The 12,164-nt window shown below is 34.2% G+C and overlaps 2 protein-coding genes across 2 annotated transcripts; both read left to right on the forward strand.

The window, feature by feature from the left end:
- Positions 1–2,420: 2,420 nt before the first annotated feature.
- Positions 2,421–5,021, forward strand: LOC133817913 (uncharacterized). The gene is made up of 2 exons (XM_062250555.1): positions 2,421–2,809; positions 3,140–5,021. The coding sequence occupies exons 1-2, from the start codon at positions 2,665–2,667 to the stop codon at positions 4,408–4,410; spliced, it is 1,416 nt and encodes a 471-aa protein (XP_062106539.1). The 5' UTR covers positions 2,421–2,664; the 3' UTR covers positions 4,411–5,021.
- Positions 5,022–7,571: 2,550 nt separating this feature from the next.
- Positions 7,572–9,845, forward strand: LOC133817914 (uncharacterized). The gene is made up of 2 exons (XM_062250556.1): positions 7,572–7,845; positions 8,056–9,845. Exon 2 carries the CDS (start codon positions 8,084–8,086, stop codon positions 9,740–9,742), a length of 1,659 nt encoding a protein of 552 aa, XP_062106540.1. The 5' UTR covers positions 7,572–7,845; positions 8,056–8,083; the 3' UTR covers positions 9,743–9,845.
- Positions 9,846–12,164: the final 2,319 nt, after the last annotated feature.

Consider the following 12,164-nt stretch of genomic DNA (forward strand, 5'->3'; position numbering starts at 1 on the left):
CTTCGTGAGCCTGTCCCAGCCCCTCGTCGTGGATTTTCATGGGCATTCTTGGGGACTTGTGAAGAAGGCACCGAACTTGGGGTTGCAGTCTTGACCGACCGAATGACATGCTGACGACCCCTGTGATGGTCGCTGGGTCGAGCATTCTGGTGATCTCGGCCAGCAGGTATAGAACTTGGAGTGGCGGTTCTGACTGATCGACTCGGTTTGGATCGATTATTCCTATGGGACTTATGAGACCCACTTTGCCTCTTTCCGACATTAACGTCGGTTGCAAGAGGGGGTAACCGAGCCAAAACCTATTCAATCTGCCTATTTTCCCTAGTGAGATGGCTCCTCAGTTGCATGTTCTCCATCTCGATGGCAGTTAGATAGCCTAAGATTGGGTTCGGCGGTAATGACGCCAAACTCCTAGTGTCACCTTGACTCGCCGGTTGTTTTCCCGGACGTTGCTGAATCTTAGGGCCACGTTTGTTCGGAACAGCGGTATGATGGGCCTCCTGCCCAGCAGAATGTTCTATCTCATTATCGTGCATTGAGCGAGTGAGCACCATGATAGAAATCGACTGAGGTTTTTGTGAAGCACTAATCAACTCTCAATGAAAGCACCAGACTATTGACGCGACCAACAATGTATTAAGAAATAATAAGGGAAGAATATTGCTTAATGATAAACCACAATGAAGAAATAACAAAAACCCACTCAATAATACAAATCTTTTACGTGGTTCAGTTGTTAAATCTCCACCTAGTTCACGAGTCAATATTATTACTGTTTCTCTCTCTATATTGATAGCGTTTCGATATTAGAGAATAATCCCCCCATTTTCTGTCAAACATTCATAGTATTTATAGGGGAATTCCATAAAGAGGTTTGGGTAACTGCATGAGTCAATCACGACAAATGTCTATATTTAATACAAACAATTTCCATTTATGTTGGGGTATGATTTAATAACAAAATAAATATGCTCTTGCTATCTCGGATAATAAATATGACAACCTGATAATAAATAAGCGGATAAGCAAATCCCGAGTCTATATGGCAAATTGATTGTACTTCCTAGGCCACTCAATTTGAACAATGCATTTAATCATTATGTTTTTATTGTTACATTTCAATTAGTTGCTATTAGTTATAATTGTATTAGTTTAGTCTCATGTGAGCTCCTTCTCTTTCGGTTGTAATTGAACCATATTTCTATTGTTCAGTATATAAATAAATCAATGTAAATCTAAAGCTGAGAACACATTCAAGTGATCTAGAGCCTCATTTTCATTCACTGTCTCAAACCACTTTACACTAGCAACTACAAAAGCTAAAAAAAAATGATCTACCAAAAATGAGGAACCACAATATATAAATATATTTTACCATGATAATAAAATCATATTCTAAGAAAAATTTAACAATAATTTTTTTTAATATTATTGTGTGTATATATATATTAGATACAAATAACGTGCAATATGCATGTTTATTTAGTTTTATTTATAGAATTTATAAATTATTTTTATTAAATTTATATTAATGTCATATAAATTTCAAATAAATATTTTATTTTAATTAAATAATTTATTTATTTTTGTTTAAGTTTATGTTTGTTCTAGTTTTTGAATCTGGGAGTGACATCAAGAGATTTTATATTATATATTTAAAAAAAGTAATTTGTTGCTAATTGATAGTAGATTATATTATACTTTTAATATGATATTATTCTAATAAATAAGTTTAAGTTTAATTAAATTTTATTTAAGTTATAAAACGTATAATTTTATTATTTTTAAATAATTATCATTGTAAAATATCTTAAAAATATCATATTTTAATTTGTTTAATTATTTATTATTTTAAAATAATTATTATTGTAAAATATATCAAAATATCATATTTTAATTTGTTTAATTATTTATTTTATTTTATTTAAGTTTAAGTGTTTACAAACTACCTTTAAATATAAAAAATATTATGTTAAATATAAGAATATTATGTTAAAGTTAACATAAAAAAATAAAAAACCGTTAAAACAAAAAATTTTCGTTATCTACACACTTATTATATAGAAGAGATATTTGAAAATTATTATATATTTTTTAAAAAGAAGTTCATATTATTATTAGATTACTAAATCACATAAAATAGAAATATTTTTTGTAAAAGAGACCGTGTCTATTTTATTTTTTAAATAAATTGTTAAAAACCAAAATATCGTATTTTATGAAATAGCCACGTGGAATGTTTCAGTTGGCTGTTCAACCATAACATTCCTACATGATTGAGTTTTGACAATGATTAATGAAAATATTCCCGCTAGTTCACCAAATACCGAATCAGAAAGTGGCGCCAACGTAATTTTCATAAGATTCGATCCTCTTTTTGCAAATTAAATATTATTATATATTATTATCAGTTTTGCCCGAACTCACCTAAATGATCATATAAATACGATCCCCAACTTTACCCTTTTCCAATCCCCTATCTCTTCGATTTCGATTCCGATTCTTTCAGAGTCATTCTTTCCCACCTCCATTCGATTCTTTATTCATTCAATTCAACCCATTCCGAACCCATTGATCCCAAATTCATTAATCGCGACATCCTTTTCTTCTGTTCTAGGGTTAGGGTTTATTTTCGATCGCCAGTAAGAGTTAGAACCCTCATCAATGCACATAAACAAGCGGCCATTTAATGATGAGGATTCTTGTGAAGTTGCTTCCAAGCATCCAAGACAATTAGAATGTGTTAATGAGCTTGCTCCAGTTGTAGATATTGTTCCGTCTCAGAATGCTCACCAAAATTCTTTTTCAGGTATTAATAAACCATTCAATCGTCGACAGTTAGGTTGAGTGGCTCGAGTCATTGTTATGAACAGTCCTTATAGTGAGATATATTCTGCTATCATTAGAATTTCATCGAATCTGTGCTTAGTCTTTACACTTTAGTAAATTTGCTCGAGTTGTTTTAGTTTTTTTTATCAAGATGGTTGAAATCATTATGTTGCTGCTTAAGAATACTTAGCCGGTGGACTTCTTGAAATAAATGAACAAATGAAAATTTAATATTCTGTTGTTTTGTTTTTTTTTTTGAGAAATCAATTGGAGATAATGGCTAACATATTCCATTGGGAACATGGTGAAGGTGATAGCAGTTTTAATATATGTCGAGACAAAGGAAGATTTTCAAGTGATTTGATTACCGAGGTCTCAAAGCAGACGAAAGCACCTGATAATGGTGTTTCTAGTGGCATTTCTCATTATTTGTGGTTCAACAACAGTCTTATTGAAGCAGATGCAAGGTTGGATACAGCCGCTAATCTATCACTATTTCCAGAATACTTTGACCATGGAGAGCGACTGAGGGGTTTACTTCAATCAGATGACATTCATGCATCTCCAGTTGATTATTCTCCTCAAAGGTCAGTTCCCATAGGTCCAGAGCATCAAGTTTATGTTCCAGAATGGGATCAACAGGGTTCACAGTTGTCAGATTATCAAATTGATCCTCAAAATCAGGTATCATGTGGTTCTAGCCTGGACCCTATGGTTCATGCCGATGAAGAGAAGATGGGTACTTGTGTCATTTTCATGCCTGAGTCGGAAGTATCCTTACATTATTGCTCCCAAGATAGAGCAAGCAAAAGTGACTGTATGTGCATTGATGAGGGTTCTATCAGATGTGTGAGACAACATGTATTTGAAGCTAGAGAAAAATTAAGGGAAAATATTGGACTAAGTTTATTTGAGGAATTGGGTTTCTGTGATATGGGTGAAGAGGTCGCCAAGCGATGGACTGAAGAAGAAGGACATATTTTCCATGAGATTATTCTCGCAAACCCTTTATCATTAGGTAAGAACTTTTGGGATCATCTCTCTATGGCTTTTCCTTCTCGTACAATCAAGGACCTTGTGAGCTATTATTTTAATGTCTTCATGCTTCGAAAGCGTGCTGGACAGAACAGATTTGATCCACTAAACATTGATAGTGACAATGATGAGTGGCAACAAAGTGATCTTGGAGGTCTTGAGTGCGGTGAGGACTCTGTGGTGGAATCTCCTGCTGATCCACATGCTGCAGTGTATTATCAGCAAGACAATTTGGAAGACTGCCATGAAGACTTGGAGGATGCAAATGAGATGGGTGGTTATAAAGATGAAGATGATGCTGTTGTTGTTTCTAGTCCGGCAACTGATGAAGAGGATAGAGGGGACATAGATAATGGTACAGGGGCTGATGTTAAGGATTCGCCTGGTACTTATGGTGAAACTGCTATGGATCTGCTGGGAAAAATTCCCAATAATAACAATAGAGAGGATTCTGATGTTCAAGATGATTCCTGCACATCTTACGAGTATCAGAGAGACGGAATAGAACAATGCTGTCCGCATGACGAGGGAAGTCTGGGGAGCTAATGTAAGAGACTAGTGTTGGATGATATCTTCAATCCTTGATGGTTTATTCAGAAGCAACTACTTATCCAATTTCGAACCTTGCAATTACAAATCTTTTGAGTTGTTAAATATGGTAAAATTTATGGGTTCTCTGACCCCGGCACAACTTGATGGAGGTTAGTCGCAACTGATTAAGGTTGCGGTATACATGAGTGATTCTTAGTTTATTGCTTCCACGGATTAAGCCAGTTTATTGATGGAGGTTAGTCTCTCATGGAAATTTGCCTTCAGCATTGTTATCTACAAGGGGAAATTACTTATTTTCCATTTCAATAAGTCTCAAGGCCGCTGGCGTTGGCAACAATACAGTCTTGAGGCCAAGGTTTCCTTGTAGAAGTGAATAAGGTTAAATGTTTGTTTATGAAAAGAAAAGGAAAAGGAAAAAAGAGAATTTTTTTTTCTTACACTCTACCTGTTTGACATCTTTTCTTTGCAAGCCCAACACCGGCCACCAGATATAGTTTCTTCTTTAATCCCACGTCAATTTTTTTTCCTTTTCCGGCGGCAATGTATCTCTGGAAAAATATGGCTATGCATCTGTTTGAGTATCAATAAAATTCATTTTTGTATAATTTCTCTCTCTCTCTCTCGGTTGGTGTTAAAGCAGGGCATGTCACTTTTATGCAGAAGCCAGAAGCCTGTCAAATTGTTCATCTCTCAAGTAAAGTGTATGGTAGTTACAAGTAACTTATCTTGTCTGTCATTGTAGCAAAAGCTAAATTGGGACTTAAAAAGAGAAAAAAGAAAAGAAAAAGTTAAAAAGCTATGATTTTGACGCTCCTAGATGAAACAACTCTTAACACTGATTTTTACGATTTGTTTAAAGAAATAATAAACCAAGACTTTTGGTTTAGTGCAGCTGTATATGTATGGTGACCAAGCATAAATCCACGTGACAGTTAGTGCATTCACACGCCATTATTAGCTTAATAGAATTGAATATAAAATCAGCAAAACTAAGACTATTATTAACTAAACTTTATTATAATTGTGCCAAGAAGGTGTGACTGTGTATACTGTATCAGTGTGCTCATTTATGTGAGATGAGAAGAGTTTGAATCTTGAGATGTTTACATGTGTATTTTATATTTGTTCATCTTTAAAGAATTGAATTTTTTTATATATATATACAAGAGAAACTTCATTATAATTTATTTATTTTGGGTGGGGAAGGATGAGGTGTTGAGGACAAAAGTAAAAATTAAAATCTAGTGATCCAACAATGGCCAGCTTTTCTTTCTGTTCCAAGTAAGGCAAAGGTGCCTGTGTTCATGGATCTGAACCATGTTGCCAATGCCAAGGAAAACCCTTCTAATTCATATATTTAATTAATAAAGCAACCTTTTCATTTAGTCTAACCAATTTAATAATTTGACTTAAGGAATTAAAGGGTTGTCAATTTCAAGTTCTTAAACACCGTAGACCTCGTATGGACATCATAACATAAACTAAATCAAGTGTGGGGCCATACTATGTCACCACTATAAGTACATGTATTATCATATTCATAAGCTATACTCTTACTCTCTTCTTGTTTTGCAAGTTTTTTCTTTTTGACCCTTATTTTATGTTTTGTTTTTCCATTACGTATATGTATATATGACAGAGTATCAATATCTCTGACTCTTTCCCCCACTTTAGGCTTATCTTTATGTGATATTCTAATGATAAAACTGAAATTAATGCCTATGACTAATTGACTATCTATCTCTACATCCCAATAGTGAAATGGAATTTCGTGATTTTTTGTTTTAATTTTCATATGGAATGGTGTTATTGGTGCTTGATCTACATTCATGGTGGACAAATGAAAACGATCTTTTACTCTCCTATAAAAGTAAGTATGAAAATTTACTAAAATAACATTCATGTAAAATGAAATAAGATTAAGAATGTTAATAACATAGTAAAAATCTAAATATTCAACTTTCTCTTTCATTTTTCATCTACCAAACAACTTGAATGAAAAATACTTTTCTTTCCTTCCCCAACTTTTTTTTTCTCTAACATTTTTCATCCATCTTATTTCTTTCCCTAGCTACCAGACATTGAAACATAGTTAATGTTCTTCTAGAGTGACAATGCATTATGCACTTAAATATAATTGGTAAATTAAAGGAAAATGTACATTATATATATATATATAGAGAGAGAGAGAGAGAGAGAGAGAGGAGAGGGAGAGAGTAATCATTTTCCCATCGTTTGCTTGCTCTTTGTGATGTTTAAAGACCTACCTTGAAACCCACTTTGATTATGTCACACTTACCAAGGGATTAGTTAAAAGTCAGCTCATTTTGATTTAAACCTTAAGATTATAGTTGTTTATTAATGCATACTTTACCAACTTCAGCTGTCCCTCGCTCCCTCTGTACCTCTAACATCTTTATTAACAATCATTATTTTCTATTATCTGATTCTAACCTGAAGACTAGCTACACCCTTTACTGCTAATTAAAATTCTAGTTAATATATTCTTAAATTTTTAATTTCTAAATTCATTATCAAACCATACACAAAAAAAAAAAAAAAATCAATACATGTAAATTTTAAATTCATAATTACAAGAACCTTAAAATCTGATTCAACAATCAGTAAAATATCTCAAATCATTTGTATTAAATTCATTTGATATGCTTATTTTTGTAAAGATTCTTCACTTGAAATGCATCCAATCTATTTTATTTTTCTTTCCTTTTTTATGTTTAGGGACCATGGAGGCTCTTTATCCATTGGAATATTTTTAATCATTTTCCCTTTTTTTCCTCTTCTACCCCTATTCAACCAGACAGCTCATAAAAATAATAAGAAAACCACACAAGGTAACTAATAATAAATAAATAAAAAAACCCCGTTTCTTTTACGTAATAAGCAAATTGCCCAAATTAATTTTTTTTCCCTATATTAACCAATGCTTTAATGTAAAAAGTTAAATCCAAATGTGGCACTATACAAACAAGTTTTGATCTTTGTATATAGATCGTGAGTGAGTGAGTGGGCCACACTCCCAATTTACGATATTTTTTTTAGCTTTGCTTCCATGCAAGGATTTCTCCTTCTTCCTAATATAGAATCAAACTTTTGAGAGAGAAATAATTCTTAAGTAAAAATAAAAACTTTGAGAGAAATAGAGGATTATTAGTCCAAGATATCCATATACTGACTTTTAGTTGGTTTTTTATGTGTCTATTCAAGCTCATTACATTGGCAAAACAGTGGTCGCTATACCATTTTTCTTCAGTTATAGAGACCTGTTGCTTGAGATTCCAAGTACTGAGTGAGAGAGAAACAAGACCAAGAGAATCAATCACTTTGAGCAGGTTATTTGGGGATCTTGTTCTGTCCACAGACACTGTCAAAGCCCAAAATGGATTATTCTCCAATCACTTAAGAGAGAAGGTAAGAGAAGAACAAGCAAGTTTTCGTTTCTTCTTCTTCTGATGGAAAATTTGGTTATTTTTCTGATCTGGGTTTTTGTCAATTCCTCTGTTTCTTGAACAGTGTTCTGTTATTTTTGTATTCTTCCGGGAAAAGTTTCGATTTTTCTTGGAAAATTGAGCTGTGGTTTGTTTTCTCTGATCTGGGTTTTCCTTGTTGTCTTCATTTTAGTTGGTCAATCAATACTACTACTATAACGATGGAAAAAGATCAAGAACAGAGGCATGTATGCAAGTTCTGTAACAGGAGTTTCTTGAATGGAAAGGTCTTGGGAGGTCATATGAGGTGTCATGTAGCTAAAAATTCAACGAAGACGGAGAAAAAGCTTAACAACCACCCAGATATGGAAGGTGGTGAACGCGTTGGTTATGGCCTAAGAGTCAACCCCAAAAAGTCTTGCAAAGTTTCAGGCTCGACCCAAGAAACTTCAGAGCAAGAAATCATCTGCCAAGTTTGTGATAAAGGGTTCGATTCTTTGAGAGCCTTGTTTGGTCACATGAGGCATCACTCGGGTAAGAGAAGGAAAATGGTTTCGTGCAAAGAATGTGGGAAAGAGTTCGAGTCATTGAGGGCTGTTACTGGTCACATGAAGAGTCACTCCGAAAGGTTTAGGGTCTCCATTGAATCGAGTGATGTACCAAGTGAGAAGCCTTTTGGGGATAGTCAACATAGTGGTGGAACCTCTGGACTGGTTCGAAGAAAAAGATCGCGAAGATTGAGGTATAATACTAATAAGATCACTCCAAATTCTTCTGTTTCTAATTTGAGCGAATCTTCTTATGATACTGAGTATGATCAACAAGAAATAGAGGAGGTTGCTATTTGCTTGTTGATGCTGTCTAGAGGGGTTCGAAATTGGGATGGATTTACTTCACTTACTGAGTCTTCTGATAACATTTCTTCAGCTCTTGAGGTTAAGTCTCCTAACCCAAGTAAGCAAATTCTGGACAATGGTGTTGATGGGTCTCTCAAGATGAAAAAGCCAAGGCTGGAAAAGTCTGAGTTTTGCTTTGCAGATTACAACAATTATTTCCTTGATGACAAGAAAGTATCTGAGTTTAGTGAATTCAATTTTGGGTCTGCAAGTAGTGAAGAAAAGATAGTGAACTTTGATGATCGATCTGCATTAGCTCTGGTTGATGCTGCTGAGATTGAGAAAGAAGGTATTGACAAGATGAGTATCATCTCCATTGAAATGGAACTGGAAGAAGAAGGAGAAGAAGAAGAAGAAGTGGGTTTGGATCTAGGTACTGGTTTTGGATCACGGAAGTCTAGTTTGAGTGAGAAAACCAAGTTTGATTACAATTCTGGGTCTGAAATGTTAGACAATTCTCCCAAGAAAAGTGGCTATAAGTGCAGGACCTGCAACAAGATTTTCTACTCTCACCAGGCACTTGGGGGCCACCAAACTGTTCACAGAACACCCAAAAACTGCTCCACATTGCAGATTTACAACCGCCATACTGTCACTCAGTGTGAAGATTTTCCTGGAAATGAAGCTAATGGCAACTCTAGCAAAACTGATTGCAATGAGGTGTCATTGGAGCTGGAGGTGGATAATAGAGTAAGTACCATGACAAGTTATGAGATTAAGGAGCACAAATGTCCCATTTGTTTCAAGATTTTTGGTTCAGGCCAAGCTTTGGGGGGTCATAAGAGGGCTCATATCGTTAAAGATTCTGAGACTGGACCAGAACCGATCACTATATTGAAGCATTCTATCTGTGGTGTCTCAGATGTACTTAATGGTGTTCCAATGACACCTGAGGATGAGGCCAACACTGAGGTTGACCTCAAGTCATGGTGGGTCAAAAACGGCCAAAAGCATGAATTGCTGGTAGGTTTAATACCCAACTGAGACATATTCATTCTTTCTACAGTTTCTTTGGAGTTTTTTTAACTGAATTTTTTTTTCTGGTTTGGGGATATATTCATACAGAAAGAAAGCTTCCATTTGTGCTTGTGACTTGTAAATGTCAGTACAGCAATTTTTTACCTTTACAGTGATAGTTTCAACAATTTTTTCATCTGGGAAAATCTCAAAATTAATTTTTTTTAGATCATTGATCCTATTTGAATAAAATCAGATCAAATGGGTTTTGGTGTTTAGTTTAGTTAAGGCAAATAGGGAATTATAAAAAGATGGCTTCTAAGCTAATAATGGTTTTTTTAGTCACCGCCCACTATATACATGACAAGCCCATCTCATCTACTGTATAATATTATATATCATTGATTATGCTTTGTTCGATTATACACAACACAAGATTTGTTTACTCTCTCTCTAGTTTATTTGGCTTGGTCCCAAAGGAAAACAGTAACTCCATAATAATATCTCAGTTTATGCTTAAATGGCGTTAAAAAGAGTTCCAAAGCTTGAAGAAAACACTTGGAACTTTGATAAAATCAATGGTTAAGACAAAAAATAATATGGCTAAAATGCAAATGGTTGCATTATGGGGAGTTGACTAACTAATCCCCTTGTTAGTCAATAGTAAGTATCCACTAAGCGCTGAATATTGGGCTTGAATTTATGAAAACCAATATGATTACAAATTAAGAATTACACCAAATAATGCTGTTGTGTTTTTTTGTACTCATTACTAAGAGCCCTTAGGCACAATCTTCTGGACACACTAGGGTTGATTTGGGCATAATTCATTCCGATGATAAACAATGCAATCCTGCTTTTCTTTTCTTTTTTTTTTTACCTTTTTTTTCTCTCTTCTGAAGTTAATGTCATACCCTTCTCTTTCTTTCTGATACTTTATTTTTTGAGAGATTAAATCGGTATTTTTTTTACACTTCATTTCAACACATGTCCCTCCTTTCTAAACTAAATGGTCACATGTATTAACTTTCTTTTATTTTAAATTGATTAGATTTGATATACTAGTTCAGAGTATATAACTTTTTATATGGAATATATTCAATTTTTAGGGGTGATAATAGAGAAATTAGATAGTTTAGTCGAAAAATGAATGGGATTTTAGAATCAAACTCTTTTCTTTATATAGGTGTGGGAATAATATTAATACTAAATAAGTGTTGTATTAAGCAAAACATCTCTAAAGTTATTTTTATATATATATTTAAATATTTAATTTAGTGAATAAAAATATTCTGTTATTTAATTAAAAAAAAGTAAAAAGTGAATAATTTAATCATGTAGCTATAATTTAAATAATAATATTTTAATTCAAATAACATATTTATATTATAACTTTTATTTGAGGAACAGCTTGAAGTAGAATGATGACATATGACTTCCATTTTATTTTGAAACTTAGTTTAAGAATGAAAAGTGGTTTTACACATGGCAAAAAAATTTAACCAATGATAATTATTTTAAATGGGTCACACTAAAATAAAATGACTCGGTGAAATGTTTGGGTATAAAAAATGTGTGTATATATCATTACTCATATTTTTTAGAGTAACTGGCGGCAAAACTCTTTTATCTTTAAATTTTCTACAGTAAACCCCCCATTTTTTTTCGCCGGTGAAATCTCTCAATCCATGGTTCCGTTAGCAATTCTAAGGTCCCCGTTTGTTTTTTTCGTTATCTACTATTGTGAATATGTATTAACACATGTGGTGATCTCTTATTCGTCCACGACATACTTTATTAATTATTTTAAATTAAAAAATAACTAAAAGCAAAAAAATAAAAAATCAAATTTCACTATCTCCCCGATACCTTTCTTCTTCTTTTTTTCTTTAACTTCTTCTTCCTTCTTCCTCCCCTCCCCTCCCCTCCCCTCTTCTTCTTTTTTTTTTTTTTTTGCAAATCTCGTTGCCCCAAGCGCATCCTAGCGCGACTCCACCCACACAACCCAACCGCGACCTTCAAGCAACCATCTTCACCGCCCTCAGCCCATCACCCCCACAACCACCTCGCCACCACGACGTAGCCCAGTCGCCTGTCCCATCGCACCACCCAGCTCCGCCTCGAACAAGAAAATCGCCGCCTGTCTTTTCTCTCACCGTGCCTATTTCGAAACTTCAAAGGGTTGGGTTCTTCATCAGCCCAACCATGCCAATGGAGAAGTTGCAAGAAGAAGAAGAAGAAGAAGAAGAAGGTTGAGGTTGGGGCTGGGCTGCGTTGGATTTCACGAGACAGGGCAAAGGCTTGTGAATGGAGAAGTTGCAAGAAGAACAAGAAGAAGAAGAAGAAGAGGGGAAGAAGGAGGGAAAATTTGAGTGGTTAGTTTTTGGTTTTTAATTTTATTTCAGAATTATAAATTGTTACACCCAAATTTCGAGAATAAATAGATAGC

This window comes from Humulus lupulus, chromosome 2, assembly GCF_963169125.1.
Source record: "Humulus lupulus chromosome 2, drHumLupu1.1, whole genome shotgun sequence".
In the NCBI taxonomy this organism is placed as follows: domain Eukaryota; kingdom Viridiplantae; phylum Streptophyta; class Magnoliopsida; order Rosales; family Cannabaceae; genus Humulus; species Humulus lupulus.

Excerpts from the sequence above, each read along its gene's own strand:
- LOC133817913 (XM_062250555.1), top strand. The coding sequence starts at position 2,665 with ATGCACATAAACAAGCGGCCATTTAATGATGAGGATTCTTGTGAAGTT. Across the intron at positions 2,810-3,139 it reads TCACCAAAATTCTTTTTCAG|GTGATAGCAGTTTTAATATA; the intron begins GTATTAATAAAC and ends AACATGGTGAAG.
- LOC133817914 (XM_062250556.1), top strand. The coding sequence starts at position 8,084 with ATGGAAAAAGATCAAGAACAGAGGCATGTATGCAAGTTCTGTAACAGG.